Source organism: Sorex fumeus, unplaced genomic scaffold (genome assembly GCF_029834395.1).
Source record: "Sorex fumeus unplaced genomic scaffold, SorFum_2.1 ptg000131l, whole genome shotgun sequence".
NCBI lineage: Eukaryota > Metazoa > Chordata > Mammalia > Eulipotyphla > Soricidae > Sorex > Sorex fumeus.
Window position 1 is genome coordinate 34208066 of NW_026606188.1, and position 17379 is coordinate 34225444.

At 34.8% G+C, this 17379-nt stretch overlaps 1 protein-coding gene across 1 annotated transcript in view; it reads right to left on the minus strand.

Annotated features, from left to right (window-relative positions):
• Positions 1–17379, minus strand: part of COL11A1 (collagen type XI alpha 1 chain) — a 208274-nt gene that overhangs the window by 74092 nt on the left and 116803 nt on the right. The window contains exons 36-40 of the mRNA XM_056139025.1: positions 17025–17078; positions 8065–8118; positions 4415–4468; positions 1025–1132; positions 5–94 (exon numbers count right to left, since the gene is read on the minus strand). Coding sequence (XP_055995000.1) covers positions 5–94; positions 1025–1132; positions 4415–4468; positions 8065–8118; positions 17025–17078 — 360 coding nt within the window. The remainder of the gene's footprint in view (positions 1–4; positions 95–1024; positions 1133–4414; positions 4469–8064; positions 8119–17024; positions 17079–17379) is intronic.

Sequence of the window (17379 nt, forward strand, 5' to 3'; positions counted from 1 at the left end):
ATACCTGAGCTCCTGGAAGTCCTCTTTCACCTGGAAAACCACGCAGTCCAGCTGGTCCGTCTTTCCCTGAGACACCTTGAGGACCAGGGTCACCCTAAGGCAGACAGCGTACATCACAATCATTTCTATAAATACCCAGAAACAGTGATCATCTCCAACTTAATGCAAATAAACCTGAGTATTATTTCATAATGAGAATATTATACAAAATGCCATTAAAAAAGACCCACTAACTCCTATTTTAGAACATACTTAACATGGGAGGTTTATTACTAGGAGGGGAAGATATGACCAGAAAATGAGCAGCGGTCCGAGATAAAAATTTCTATGCGTATAGGATATGTGGAAAACAATCCTGTCAAACATTGTGCTCTTCTCCAGTCCCTTTATTTCACCATAGTTTATGTTAGCACAGCAGGTAGGGAGTTTAACTTGCACAAGGTCGACCCAGGTTCGATTCCTCCATCCCTCTCAGAGAGCCCGGAAAGCTACCGAAAGTCTCCCACCTGCATGGAAGAGACTTGCAAACTCCCCGTGACATATTTGATATGTCAAAAACAGTAACAAGTCTCACAATGGAGAGGTTACTGGTGCCCACTCGAGCAGGTCAATGAACAACAGGAAGACAGTGCTATAGTGCTACAGTGCATATTTTAAAGCTAAGGAATATTTCTCACCCACTCCCTTGGTTAAGAGAATATTTAAGGAGATCCATGTGCTAGCTTCTCAGTCCTTCTCTTTCTATATCAAAAACAATTACTACTGAATTCAGTAATCTTGTCTCCTTTATATATATACATATATATATATGTATACATATACATATATATATACACACACACACACATATGGGGTCTGGTCTCATGTTATTGTTCATTCATGCCTGGTAGTATACTAAACTGAACATTCTACTATTATGTCTCTGATATCCATTTAAATTCTATGGCAACGCTTAGAAAATTTAAGGACAAATGGTGAGAACCTATAGCATAAAGAAAATGAAAATTCTGTGGCTATGTAATACCTTTGCACCTTCTTTTCCTGCAGCACCGGGAAGACCTTGCTCTCCAGGAGGACCAGGAGGACCAGGATGTCCACGTTCACCTATTGGACCTGTCTCCCCAGTGGGCCCCTAAATTAGAAAAGCCAAATTTAATTAAATTCTTATTTTAAAATCCTTGGTAAAGATAACACAAACTCTAAATTAATATCACTCCTTTTTGATAAGAACTTATCATTCTCATTTATTTTCATAATGTCCTAGAAAATAATTCATATAAAGCACTGAAAATAGAACAGTTTGTAGGATTCTATAGTCTCAGAATCTGAAAACAAGAGATATAACTTAAAGTTCAAAGATATTTCTTTTTCTTTTGCATCAGAACTGCTTCAGTAGTGAGTCTAGTCAAATATTGATTTTTTTGAGGATTAACTAATTTTGTCCCATTTTTTAAGTTTTCATATAATATTTCAGAGGTGTTCAGAAGTGAAAGATGCATTGGCTCTACATTGATAGCTACTTGATGAATCACTACATGATAAAAAGCTTACGTCTACTGGCTCCCAAATGGCAATAGTGGTTCTCCTTGGAATTTCCATGATTGGAGACCTCCCTACTGTTAATCTATATTCATTTGACAAAGTCTACAACATGTGGCAGAGGAATCCTGAAAGCCATGAGTTTGGGCTGGCAGTTCCTCCCAGCCAAAGCTTATAACAAATAGCTTGCTGTCTTAAATTGCTGCAAATGCCAAAGTGAAAAATGTCAGGTCATTTATGTGTCCCTTGAGTAGTGCTGTTTTGTGGCGGTAGAGTTTAATGAGCTTTCAAGTGTAAATAGAGAATAGTGACCAGTTGCTCTCTATCTCCACTTAGAACAGAGCAAAATGAAGGGTCTGAATTAAATATGAACATTTTTTCTGAATAAAAGAAAAACTTTTGAGATGTGTAGGGCATTAAGCAATAGAAAGTGTTACTGAAGCTGTTTATTGAATATCACTCCTTTTTTTCTGCAAACACACAATTAATTTTTAATACTTGAAAGAACATATTTACCCTAAATTTTGGTGTGCATACTTCAGCTTTTTTTCTTTAACTATGCAGTATTGAAACTTCCAAATCTATTGCTTATGTATAAGCATTTCTCCACAAGGTTTTTTTTCATAAATACCTAATCACTAGAATTTCAAAACTTATGGAATCTAAAACTGATAATAATTTAATGGTCATTGCCACCAACATAAAAGAGAGCAGTGGTTCACATGAAAAAACAAAGAAACAAATATCAAATGCTGCAATCTTATGTGTTTGAATAAGTCATTTCAATAACTCACAACTTTTGAAAAATATAGGAATATTTGTCTTTAATTATTAACAACTGCATATAGATTGCAAAATGAATGACTTCCCTTTGTCCTAATATTAAAGTATAGTTAAAATGGAAAGAGACAACTGAAGTTTCTTTCTTTAAGGGATCTTGAAAGCAGGAGACCCAAAATACAACAGCCAAACTTAAAAATATGCCTGTCCAGAAGGCAGGCTGAGATGGACGGAGGGAACCTGGGGACACTGGTGGAGGAAAGTTGTCACTGGCAGTGGGATTGGTGCTGGGATATTATATGCCTGCAGCTCAACTATTGTAACTTGGAAAATCGTGGAAACTTAACAACAAAGAATTTCAGGTATTTATCTTCACTAAATAAAACGTGAAAAGGGTCATTCAAGAAAAGTAGTTCATTCAATTAGCATGCATACAAGATTTACCTGCTACTTTTAAGTTATAAAGTAGAAAGACAAAACACAAGCCATGTGTGGGGCAAGAACAATAGTTACAGTGGGTCAAGCATTTGCCTTGCTTGTGGCTGACCCTGGTTCAATCCCCCTCTCATTTATATAGTGCCTCCACAAAGCCAGGAGTAATTCCTGAGCGCATAGCCAGGAGTGACCCCATAGCATCACCAGGTATAGCCCTCAAACAAAACACAAACAAGAAAACAAAAAAAAAATTAAAGTCAAGTGTGTCTGTATTAGGCAGAAATTTTCAAAAGATGGGAGATCTTTCTTGAAATTTTCATTAAAGCTCTATGATGTTAAACATAGTAACATTTGAAAGGGATCCAGATATTCATGGCCTTATTGCATTAAGTATTTATTTATAATGAAGTAAAAAACTAAAACCATTCTTTTAGTTTTTTCAGGGAAAGTGGTTCTGAAGTTTCTTTAAATGAATAAAAAATTTTTTCATAGAACTTATTTACAGCGTATTTTAAAATTAAAACTGTTAAGTTGGTTAAAAGGAGATCCTTATTGTTAAAAAGTATGCAGCATATATGCATGCTAAAATTTCTTTATAAAGTAGCAAATGACATTTCCATTAATTCATGAATAATCGTCAAATAAAATAATCAACCACTCCAAGAATTCTTTATATTATTCTATTGCATATATTGCATATATTGCATATATTTCAGGAAGAAAGAATACTGTTTTGTTTTTGTGTATATGTGTATATGACAGAGAGGGAAAGAGACAAAAAGAAATATGGCAAGGGAAAAGAAAGGAGGGGGAGAGAGAGTTCTAACGTTAAGAACTAATCAAACTGAAAAAATAATATTTAAAGTAATTATATGATCAAAGTACTAATTCAATTGTTCTTATACTTTTACTATGCTTTGTTATCAAGAGGTAAAATTACAATTAAATAACCCTATTCTATTCATTCAATATATTTTCACATATAAAAATATTGTTTTCTATTTTTAAGAATTATTCCCTATTGATATTTAACTATAGTTGATATTAACACTGTAATTCAAGAAAACATACCAATATTAGAGACTGCCATCTGTCAGAAAAATTGTTGCCCTTTTTATATGCTCTATTTATTAGTATATTAATTACAAAAGTCATGATCAGTAATACAAAATTCATAAGAAAATGTGTTTATTTACAAATATTATAATTTTGAGTCATAGACTAAGTATTACAAATATTATAATTTTATGAGTCATAGTGTAACCATTAAATTTCTAATATACATTCATCTTTTAAATTTAATTTATTCTAAAATAATTGTTGGAGTCTACTAAAGATCAATGCCAAGCTATTTGATACATCATATTTGGTGTTTGCAAGACAGAGACAGAGTCAAGAATTTATGTTATTTTATTGGAAATTTTAAAATTCATTTTAATTTTTAAATTTTATCATTTTCATTTATGCATACAGATAACTGAAATATCACTTTATCATAGCAATGTATTGTGAAAGTTTACTTGGTACAAGATAATTAAATCTATGTTTTATAAATGAAATACAAAATGCATCTTGTTGAATCAATTAAAATGGACAGAGTTTACGTAGCACAAAAAAGATGAAAATATAAATGAAAAAGTAAGGAAAATAAACATTGTACCTGTGGTCCAACAACACCGCCTGGCCCAGGAGGACCTGTCTTGCCTTGAAATCCCTAAAAAAAGAAAGCATTATCTGTAAAAAAATCATACATAACTGACAGCACAAACAAAACTTTTATGAAATAATTGTATAGTACCTGAAAATAAAGCAATCTGTTGAATGCATAGCTTATATTGTTCAAGTATGAGTTATTTTATTTGTTTTCTAGCAAATTCAATTTTTCGGTCTGGAGCAATAGCATAGCGGTAGGGTGTTTGCCTTGTGCACAGCTGGCCCATTCGAGCTGGGTTCAAATCCTCCGCCCCTCTCAGAGAGCCCACAAGCTACCGAGAGTCTCTTGCCTGCACGGCAAAGCCTGGCAAGCTCCCCGTGATGTATTCAATATGCAAAATACAGTAACAACGAGTTTCACAATGAAGACATTACTGGGCCTGCTCAAGCAAATCAATGAACAATGGGAGGACAGTGACAGTGAAATTTTCAATTTATCTTTTTTGTTTTGGGGTGACACCTAGAGGTGTTCAGGGCTTTAACCATAAGCCCCTGTACTACCTCTCTATAGCCCCACAAGTTTTCTTATTTTAAGCATTCAATGTGGAGATGGAAATACAATTCTGAGTCTTAAAAAGGAATGTATTTTACAAAGTTCTTTTTCTAGTAACTATAAGAACAATACCAGCACACAAAAATGATACTGAATTTAGTGATTAAAATCAATAGATAATATGCTGGAGCAATAGCACAGCGGGTAGGGCGTTCGCCTTACAAGCGACCAACATGGCCGACCCGAGTTCGATTCCTCCGCCCCTCTCGGAGAGCCCGGCAAGCTACCGAGAGTATTCGATATGCCAGACACAGTAACAACAAAGTCTCCAATGGAGACGTTACTGGGCCCGCTCGAGCAAATCGACGATCAACGGGAGGGCCTTTACCTTTTACCTTTACCAGTGAAAATTTTGCAAACCAGTCTTGTACTAATATATTCTAAGGGAAAAAAGAAAAGTTTGGATTATACTGACCTTAATGGATTATGTATTTGAGAGTAGTTAGAGAGAATATTGCCTTTATGTCTGCTTGTACTAAGTCAATATGTATGTAAATATTTAATAAACTGGGAATAGGCATGTTATAAATCAACTCCATAATAGAAACTTTCAATATTAACTCATGAGTTTATTTGCTATTTAATTTAGAAAACCTTAAATTATACTTTCCAAATTTCTTGAAGAAAATTAATTTTACACAAGAACAATATAAAATATTTTGTTTGCTTCCAAAACATTAGTTTTTATCTTCATCATCTCTAAGGGGACTAAATTAACTTAAGATCAAATCAGAATTTGTCACTGTGTTTCTGAGACAAATTTGAATTGTTTCTGTGTAATATAAAATATTTCTACATTTTCTAATAGTTTTAACAAAATTTGATATAAGATGTTATAGTAAACCATCAATTCTTTAATTTATGATTGGAAATAAATCTCAAATATGCCAGAAATAGTAAAATAGGGATGATTCGCATCATCATTTACTATAATGTGCTCAGATGTGCTCAGGGCTTATTCCTAGCTTGGTACTCAAGGATGACTCCTGAGGCCATGCCAGAGATAGAACCTGGGTTGGCAATGTGAAAGGGTAAACACCTTACTTGATATACTATTTTTATGATGTCCCACAGGATGACTCTTTTATAAGATATCTTTCAAATATCAGTAGGTAAGGAATTAGTTGACAAGTTTCATGACTAGAGGGCAATTTATTATTGGTTGTAGATGCATATTTAAAATCAGGAAGTAGTATTTCAAAATATGCTTCTAGGTTTTGTCTGTGAGACACTACTAAAAGAGATCATCCTCCTAGAATCATTAATTATTTAGTCTGCTGTTTTACTCTTCATTAAAATTGAAATATTTCTATCTCTATACATGTACTTCTATTTATCTATCTGTTGCTTTGTTCATACTTCGGTGGCTTTTGAAAGAAACAGAAAGTCTTGATCAAGTCCAAAACTAAAGGGATTTTAAATAGCAATTCTCTAGGTAGCTCTTTCTCAAAAGACATTTTGATAATTTTCTAGTTATTCCCAAGAAACCAGGCAATGTCTTAGTTAAAATTGATTGGGTGCAATTTTGAATGAAAATGCATTTGTGATTTGAAAGTGTGAATTCTACTATAGAGATTTCATTTAATGCTCCTTCTGCAGATGTCATACCCAAGAGGAAACCCAAACAATTTTACCCTTTGTTCTCACTAAATTATTCTTGATTCTGCTTTTGAAATCTAAGACTTTGAAGTTTTCAATCTGACTAAAACTAAGAAGTTCTTACATTGAAAACTGTCACTTGATAAGCGAACAGGAAATGGGTTGCTGTTGATAGACAGTCTCATGCAGGAAATTTGCATGTCTTCAGATTTGTTATTGTGTACTGGGATGTAACTCCAAAAATGCCTTTATGTTTGACAGAATGCCATCAAATGACGAAAGTCACTCACGGAAATAGGGTCTGTGCTCTGACTTACTTTCTTTCAATTTTTGTTTTTATTTTTGGTCCACATCTGGCTGTGCTTGGAGTTTACTTCTGGCTCTGTGCTCAGGGGTCATGCAGAATAGGACTCAGGGGACCAAATGGAGCACCAGGATTTGAACCTGCATTGGCAGTGTGAAAATGCATGCAGCCTACCCACTCTACCGTTTCAGATATTCTGTACTTCTTTAAAATCAGTTATGGAGAAATTAATCAATAGTGAAAACAAAAAATTGATTCTAAGGAAACAAGCTGATCCATGATGATTTCTGATAAGACAGACAATTTACTGGAAAGAGTACACATTTGGCTTTGTAACTGTGGCAGAATAAGTGAACAAACCCAGCAGTATCTTAAATCATACAAAAGCATATCTTTTTGTTTATATATATGTCGTCTTTGTTACCCAGTGATGCTCAGGGCTTATTCCTAGCTCTGTGCACAGGGATCACTGGTGGTGATTTCAGGAAACCATATGTAGAACCAGGTATCAAATTGGGATCAGCCTGTGCAAGTAAGAACCTTACCTGCTCTACTAACTCTCTGGTACAGATGCCAGATAATTGTTAGACATACAAATTGTTCAATTAGTGCTTATTTACAATTAGCTTGCAATTAAAAATCTACTTTTTAATACTTGAGGCAAGAAAATCCATTTGACATAGTTCTAGGACAAATATTATCTGAAGTCTTCAATGTTGGCACATATTTCATGTTAGCTCTAGATAGAAGAACCTGTTCTCTGCATAGCTTCTGATATTTTCTTTAGCTACTGGAAGAGTGATTAGTTGAATTAAACGTGTTTATAAAAAAAAAGACATGAAAGAAAAGTCAACGTTAACAATCCTGATGTGTGTAAAATACTTTTCCTCCATCAGCTTATCCCTAAAGCTATGATTGACAATAAATGAATTAGCAACCAAATTGATAGCCAAATCAAGTAATATCTTGTATCCTTAAGTTTACTGATTTTCATACAACTGTAGTTCTAATTTTGGGTTTAAACATGTTTTAATTAAAGCTTCTATGAAATTGACCTCTCCATTAGCCTGGAAACTGAGGTAGGTTAATGGAGCAACTTTTGTATAGAAATAGAAAATTTTAGAAGATTAGGGATACTTACTGTTTCTCCACGTTGCCCAGGATGACCCGGCAGTCCATCCTTTCCAGGTGGTCCCTGAATTTAAATACAATAAGTTATTTGCTATAGATATTTTGGTTATTTTATAGCCTATATTCAATTTGTCAATTTTCTTTTATTTTCTTCAGATATTACATTTTTGGCTTACATTGAATTTATATACATATGTTGCAGTATAGGTATATATAAATATGTATATAGCTACATATATTTATTCATACACATGCTCTTATAATGTATATGGGAGAGAGGTGCAGGCTCAATTTCAAAGTCATGAATACCAATTTTTCAATAGACTGTATTAACCAACTTTTTGTTTGTTTGCTTTTGGCCCACAACTGGCAATTCTAAGAGCTTACTCCTGACTCTGTGCTCAGGGATCAATCCTGGTGGATGAGAGAGAACATATGGGGTGAGCAGATCTAACCTTGTTCAGCCTCATGCCCTACCCACTGTACTATTGTTCGACCCCTTAAATAACTTTTTTTTTTTTTAATGAATCACCACGGGGCTGGAGCCATAGCACACTGGTAGGGTGTTCGCGTTGCATGCAGCCAGCCCAGCTGAGCTGAGTTTGATTCCTCTGCCCCTCTCAGAGAGCCGGCAAGTTACTGAGAGTATCTTTCCCACACCATAAAGCCTGGCAAGCTACCTGTGATGTATTTGATATGTCAAACACAGTAACAGAAGTCTCACAATGAAGACGTTACTGGGCCCACTCAAGAAAATCGATGAACAACGGGAGGGCAGTGCAGTGCTACAGAATCACCGCGAGGTACAGTTACAGACTTACAAATTTTAGTGCTTACATTTCAGTCATTCAACGATCGAGTACCCATCCCTCCACCAGTGCCCATTCCCCACCATCAATGTTCCCAGTATCCATCCCACCACCCCCACTTCATTATCCCTACGCGCTGTGACAGGCACATTCCCTTTTAGTCTCTCTCCTTTTGGGTGTTGTAGTTTGCAAGATAGGCATTAAGTGGTCATCATATTCGGTCTATAGTCTACCTTAAATAACTTCTTTAAAATAAAGTTTATCAAGCACAGTAGAGCAATCTACTATGTTATATATATGTATATATATGCAAATCTATTTTCAAATATCAATCATGTTTCTATTTATTCGATATGCTAAAAACAGTAGCAACAAGTCTCACATCATTCTATAGTTTGATCTATATTTGTCTATTATGATATTAATATACCTGATTAATGCTATTTTATAAGTATAACAGATCAAAACTGCACAGCTCATGGATCAGAGAGATGGAACAGTGAGTCGGGTGTTTGCCTCACATATGGCCAACCAAGTTCTATCTCTGGCATCCCATATGGTTCCCTGAGCACTGCTAAGAGTGATTCCTGAGCTCAGAGCCCTGAGCAATGCTGGATGAGGCTCAACCCCCCAACCTTCCAAAAAATTACACAATTCTGTTCTGGACATTTAAATAATTTCATTAGATTCTTTAAAAAGCATGCTAATAAAATTTATATCTGTACTGTTGTATCTGATATGCTAGTCCTTCATTACTTAAAAATGAATATTCCTCTTTCTTTTGGTAATTTGTTCCTAATTCAGTACCTGTGTATCAGGATTTAGATAACAGAGAAAAAGGGTGTCCTCTAGTGGTGGTCTGAGTTTTTGACAATAATGTAAACAAACTACAAACTATTCCAGACAAAAGTCACTTCACATCTCAGTTGCGCCAAGTAAAGGAAACAGGACCTATCCTCAATTTTAGAAGTTATCAATTTTTCCAGACTGTTTTCTTAAGTGTCCTCTTGGATGCACAGTATTTATTGAACGCTGGAGAACAATATACTATGCTGTCACTTTCTATAAAGTATGCTGTTTATGTTATGATTGATTGAAGAAATAAATGAAGTGATTGTTAAGTACTTAAATCTGTGAAGATCTGGGGTTTTCGGTATTTAATAGAAATGGATTGCTTCTATAAATGACCTCATGGCTCATTTATTTTGCTAGTAAATATTAAGTATCAGGTTTAAATTTCAAAGTATGTTTTAATAGGTAGGGGCAGAAATAATCTCCCTTTCCTAGATTAAGAAAAGTAATAATTTCAGTAGTCATTTTAATGATAACAGGGATATCTTACTATATGCCAATTATTTATAGAAGTGTATTTATTAAATCAAATGTTTTTGCAAATCTATTTTCAAATATAAATTGCTTCTATTTATTCGATATGCCAAAAACAGTAACAAGTCTCACAATGGAGATGTTACTGGTACCCACTCAAGCAAATCAATGAACAACGTGAGCACGGTGTTACAGTGCTTGAAAAAATTGGTTTTGTTTCAAAACAGATCTGCTTTTTTAGATAACAGTTTATTCTTAGTAAAGAGTTCTCTATGTTGACCAACGCATGGTGTCCATCACTAGTTTTGATTACCAATTTCATCATTATTGGCATAAGAGTTGCCAGGTAAACTACCAGTTCTAATTTTTAGCTGTTTCTTAGAATAGTTTATAAGATCTTTGCTTGCTCAATGATATATTCATGCTTTCCATGATCATCTCATCTCAAAGTTATAAAAACTGAAATGTTTTCAATTAAAGGCTCATTACATTTCTGGATGTCATTTAACTAATTTATCTTTCAAACATTTATACCATATATCTATCTCTCATCAATTTAGGGATCATGCACATCAACTGTTAGTGACTTCATTTCAATATAGTATTTCAAAGCAGTAACTAAAGGCAATTATGTGCTTTATCACTATTCTGATATATCAGATAATAATGCACAGTAAATTGGGTGTGACAGTCTAAGTTTTAAATAAAAACATAGAGGATGACACATAAAGAATAATAATTGTCAGTTGAACTTTTTCTTTATACAATAAAAAGCACATCAAATTATATTTATTGCCATCAGCATAAGGCAATTATATATTTTTAAAGAAATCTATAAATCAGTTTAAAATATTTCACTTTTAAGAATTACACATTTAATGAAAAATATTCCAATTCCTTATAAATAAAGACCTTAGATATGAATATCATACGAATGAATACAACTCGATTGTCAATGGTTTTCATAGTCTAATGGAGCACATATCATCTTATTTTTATTAAGTATGTATTAATTTAGGATTAATGTTAAACATTTAATCCTAAATAACATTAAAGATTTCACACTACCATTTAATAAAATAAAGCACATTAATTACTAGACAGTTTCACTTTATTGGTTTTAAAAACTGTCCCTTTGATATAGCTGAAGTGCAGTAGCAACAAACTCACCTAAAGGGTATTCATAGGCAATCTATAAAGTCAGACATACATGTTAAGAATGAATTTTCACTTCTCATTGGCATTGAATTTTTACTTTTCCTGTTGCACTAATTGTCTTTTAAACTAGTTGTGCTAGAAATCTTAATTATATCAAGTGAAAAAAAATTAAATGGGGTTAGTATATGCTAGCATTGACATAAAATAGACTATTTGTGTGTGTGTGTGTGTGTGTGTGTGTGCACGCACGTGCGCCCACGCGCAAGCCGTGGTTCAACCACACATATATGTCACATGTGTTTATACATGTGAATATATATTCTTAAATAAGTCATAGCTAACACTGATTTTAAATTATTTAAAACATTATATAATTTCTTAGTTTACACTATTGTAATTCTGTCTCTAAACACTACATCATGATTACCACCAAAAGTCCTGTTTATATTCTTCACCACAAATTGACCCCACTTTCCCACACCTAATCTTGTTCATTCCTGATTACAACAGAAATGAACTTAATAATTTGCAAAAGAGCTTGCTTCTATCCATACGCTCAGATCTTTTTCTTTTTATATAAAGGAAACAAAAACATTTATTTCCTTAATTTTATAAGACTATATGCCAAGGAAATGATAAGTATTTTCATTTTATGCTCTAATGTCCCACTTGTCAGAGAAACAGAGTATTATAATAATTTTGTTAACAGTGAAAGCAATGTTCTCTAACAGTGTCATATCTCCTCAACTAGCCTGCATGTTTCCAAGTGCAGGCATTTATTATAGTCTTAATAGCTAGAGGAAACAAAAAGCATGAATGATCAATGATTCAAAACTTGTTGAAAGAGAGAATGGACTGTAAACAGGTCTGAGAAAAATGGGTGAAACGGTTTTTGTTGGCAATAAAATTACATTACCTGAAGAAACAATTCTTAACAGTATGTACAAATTTATAAATGTTGTGATAATATTTATGTTATGCAATCACTGAATATTTCTGCTAAACAATATGAAAATGATCAATGCACATATCTTCAAGATACTTGAGAAAACTTTGTTTATAATTAAATTTTATAGTTCTATTGGGGAATATTTTACATTCATTATTGTGTATGTTTAAGCTACAGAATGATGGTTAGTTTTGCATATATTGTAAAATGATAAATGGTTACACTCAACATAAACTTTTTAACTAAAATCATTTTTAAACTGTGCTATCATTTCTTGGTATGTGAAATTCTACATGACAATATTATATAATCTAAATATTAATTATGAAATTTAAAATTCTTCTTTTATGTAAGACTATATTAACTTTAGTTATGTAAAATAAAAAGTTGGACTACAAATTTTTTGAAATATTGTCATATAAAGCTTAATAAAAAATTCTTCTATAAAAAACAGCTGCTTTGGAGGCTAGAGTTATAGTACAGTGGGTAGGGTGCTTGCCTTGCATATGGTCAATCTGAGTTCAATCCCTAGCAGCTCATTTGGTAGCTGAGAACTGCCAAGCATAATCCCTGACCCACAGAGCTAGAGTAAGCCCTGAGCACAGCCAGGTGTGACCCCCAAACCAAAACAAACAAAAAAACAAAATACCATAAATGCTGCTTCTATAAAAAGTAAATACTTTCTCAGTGATTCACTTCAAAATCAGTTTAAAACACTAAGGGTAAAAAATATAACACTATTTCCCTAAATAAAAATATCCAGTATATGAATAAATCTACTAGCAATGATTTATTAGAAATCATTTAGTTGTATTACAATAGAGAAAGCATTTGCATTTGAATCTCAAAATATTTGCTAAGAATCTTTAGGTTTAATTTTCTTGAAAGTACATCAAATTCAGATAAGTAAGTTTTACTTTTCACCAAATTAAAAAAAAAATCACCCAAAGTATGACCTAGGGACAAGCAACATTGTTGTTTTGGTGGGCTAGTAATGGGTTTTTCAATATCCACCACACATCTAGTAAACAAAAATCCATTCTAAAAGCAATATGAGAATGACTTGCACATATTAGAATAACTACAATATTAAATTATTTGGGTATATATAAATATATGTATGCATATTAGTTTGAGTGGTATTGTCTAGTTGAGACTTCATAGAACAAAGGTTCACAGACTTTCCCAAGCATTAGAACTTCCTGGGGAGTAGTTCAAATGCTGACTGCACCCACTACTAGAATTTTGATCACATAAGTGAAGTAGGGCCAAAATTTTGTATTTCTAACAAATTCCAAATGCTATGAGTATAATGCTTAGGGATCCACACTTAGAATTCCCTTAGAGAAGTGACTGCTCTGGTTTGAATGTTTATCTTCTCAAATAAAAAAAAAAACCTTGAAATTCTAATCTCAAAAGAAAATGCTATGAGTTGGGGCCCTTAGGATACTTATTAAATCATAAGTCATCTTTTCATGAGAGGGATAGTTTCAAAAGAAGCTTAGTTAGATTTATAGTACATTATGTCAATGAAAAGTCTCTGACTTCTAACATGCTATTCAAGCTGGCATCCTGTTCATGGACTTACTGACTAAAAAATAAAAAAATTTCTGTCACTGGGGCTGGAGCGATAGCACAGAGGGTATAGTATTTGCTTTGCATGTGGCCAACCCAGGTTTGACCCTGATTCAATTCCCAGAATCCCATATGGTCCTATGAGCACCGCCAGGAGTAATTCCAGAGTGCAGCGCCAGGAATAACCTCTGAGCATCGCCATGCGTGACCCAAAAAAAAAAAACAAAAAAATTCTTTTGCTTCTGATCCTAAAGTCTGTGGTAATTTGTTAGGCATAGATACTGGGTAAATTAATTCTAGTTCTAATATGTAGCTTAATATGTTTCCAAAGCAAAGCAAAGAAATTGAAAATAACAGTATTAAAAATGTCCATATGACTGAGAATGAAAGAATTGTAATTAACTGTATGAAGATATTTGGTAAAGATATTTATTTTTTTGCACTAAATACTTTGAATAAATATGATTTATATCAAATCATAGCTTTCTAAACACTTTTAATAAGTGGAATTATTAAAACGGATTACATTTTCTCAAGGGCTGGAGCTATAGCACAGTGGTAGGGCATTTGCCTTACAAGTGGCCAACATGGCCGACCCGAGTTTGATTCCTCCACCCCTCTCGGAGAGCCCGGCAAGCTACCGAGAATATCTCACCTGCACGGCAGAACCTGGCAAGCTACCCATGATGTATTCAGTATGCCAAACACAGTTACAATAAGTCTCATGATGGAGACATTACTGGGCCTACTCAAGCAAATTGATGAACAACGGAAGGACCGTGACCATGACCGATTTTCTCAAAAGTATGCATTATAGATAAAACAGTAGCTCTGTAGCACTGTAGCACTGTCCTCCTCTTGTTCATTTGATTTGTTTGAGTGGGCACCAGTAATGTCTCACAACAAGTTGTGAGACTTGCTGTTACTGTTTTTGTCATACTGAATACGTCAAAGGGTAGCAACAGTAAAAACAAATAAATTACAATGCAAAGTACTTAATGTAAGAACAATGAAAAGTGCTTAGAAAAAATAGAAATATATATTGCCTTTTGGGTTACACTGGCAATGAACAGGGGTTACTCCTGGCTCATACACTCAGGAATTACTTCTGGTGGTGCTCAAGGGACCATACGGGATGCTGAGAATTGAACCCGGGTTGGCCGCATGCAAAGCAAATGCCTGACCAGCTGTGCTATTGCTCCAGCCCCCAGAAAGATATATTTTGATAAAAATATTAACACATGTAGGATGAAAAGATAGTACAGCAAATATGGTATTTGCCTTATGCTGAACAGGTTTGATCCCCAACACCTCATAGGTTCCCTAAGCCCCACCTGGAATTATTCCTGAGCATAGAGGCAGGAGCAAGCCCTGAGCACCATTGGTTGTTGATCGAAAACAAAATAAACACACACACACACACACACACACACACACACACACAGAGTCACTGTCACTGTCCTCCCATTGTTCATCGATTTGCTCGAGCGGGCCCAGTAATGTCTTCATTGTGACAATTCTTACTGTGTTTGGCATATTGAATATGTCATGGGTAGCTTGCCAGACTTTGTCCTGTGGGCAAGATACTCTCAGTAGCTTGCCGGACTCTTTGAGAGGGCGGAGGAATCGAACTCTGGTCTGCCATGTTGGCCGCTTGCAAGGCAAATGCCCTACCCGCTGTGCTATCGCTTCATCCCCCCATATATATAATACATATATAATATATAAATAATATATGTAGAACATAGAAGACTAAATGAAATTCAGATACACTGATTATTTTATTTTGTTTTATTTTGTTTGGTGATCTCATCTGATGGTACTCAGGGCTTTTCTCTGGCCATTCACCCAAGAATCATTCTGAGGATCATGCCTGAGTAGGGGGGGGCACTATAAGGGGTGCCAGGGATCAAAACTGGGTCAGGCACATTCAGGACAAGTTTCCCACTCACTCTCCTGTCTCTCTGGCCCTCAAACATATTTATTATTAACATACCCATCATAGTACATGAGCAACTGAAAGAAGAATATTCATACTACTCTAATCTGTTTGAAACCTTGAAAAAATATTTTACTGTTTAGAATATATCATTCTGAAACTATATATCCTTTGGCAGTATTTTGCAAAGTTAACTGAAATTTTATTCTTAAAAAAAACTGTTTTTACAGAGGCAGGGTGGGATGGGGGGTCTGGGGGGTGGGAGTGATGCTGGGACCCGTGGTGGTGGAGGATGGGCGCTGGTCAAGGAATGGGTACTTGATCATTGTATGACTGAAACCCAAGCACAAAAATTTGTAAGTCTATAATTGTACCTCATGGTGTTTCACTAATTAAAAAAAACATAAAAAATTGTTAGCGATAGCACAGCGGGTAGGGCGTCTGCCTTGCACGCAGCCAACATGGCCGACCCGAGTTCGATTCCTCCGCCCCTCTCGGAGAGCCCGGCAAGCTACCGAGAGTATCTCGCCCACACTGCAGAGCCTGGCAAGCTCCACGTGACGTATTCGATATGCCAGACACAGTAACAACAAAGTCTCCAATGGAGACGTTACTGGGCCCGCTCGAGCAAATCGAGGATCAACGGGAGGGCCTTTACTTTTAAACCGCCTTAAGATAAACAGTTCCAAAGTTGGTCTTGATTGGGTTTCAGTCACATAGTGTTCCGACAACCATACTTTCACTACTGTACATTTCCCAAAATCCCTCCCAGAGTGCCTCACACTTTCTTCCCTCCATCTCTCCTTCCCTCCCTCCATCTCTCTTCCCCCTTTCCTCCACCCCTTTTGGTCATCTTGGTCTGCACTACAAGTTCTATAAGGTTGTCACATATATCTCTTTGCCTAATTTCAGCACTCAACTCTTGTCCATAGTGATCATTTCCAGTTGTCATTGTCATTGTGGTCCTTTCTCTATCCTAACTGCCCTCTCCTACCTCCCCCCACTACTGACAAGCTTCCAACCATGGGCAACTTCTATTGACCTTGTGTAATAGTCTCATATTGTGCTTTTTTATACCCCACAAATGAGTGCAACCATTCTTATACTAATTGTATAAATATTTATATATGAATACCATTTGTATAATGTAGACTTTTCAAGTTTTTAAAACACTGTCAGAAAAAAATCAAGGGAAAGAAAACTATATAACTTACAGGAGGGCCTTTTGGTCCAGGGAATCCAACTGGCCCCTGAGGTCCTTGAGGTCCCTAAATATAAAAAGCAGTGGAGAAATTAAAAAAGTAAACCTTATGGGCATATTTTTATATAATAAATTTTCTTTCAAAGACCATATATCTTCTAAAACAGAATAATCTGTGCCAATCTAAAACAAAAAGAATGATTCTTTACACTAATCAATAGCATATCACTTCAATAGGCTGATTAAAGAATACAGTAAACATTTAGAATTCATACTAAAAGTGAAGAGAGCATATGTAAATCAAGAAGTTACAGAGATAATCTACTTTTAACATGGATTAAAAACATAGGAGATTATTTCAAGCCTAT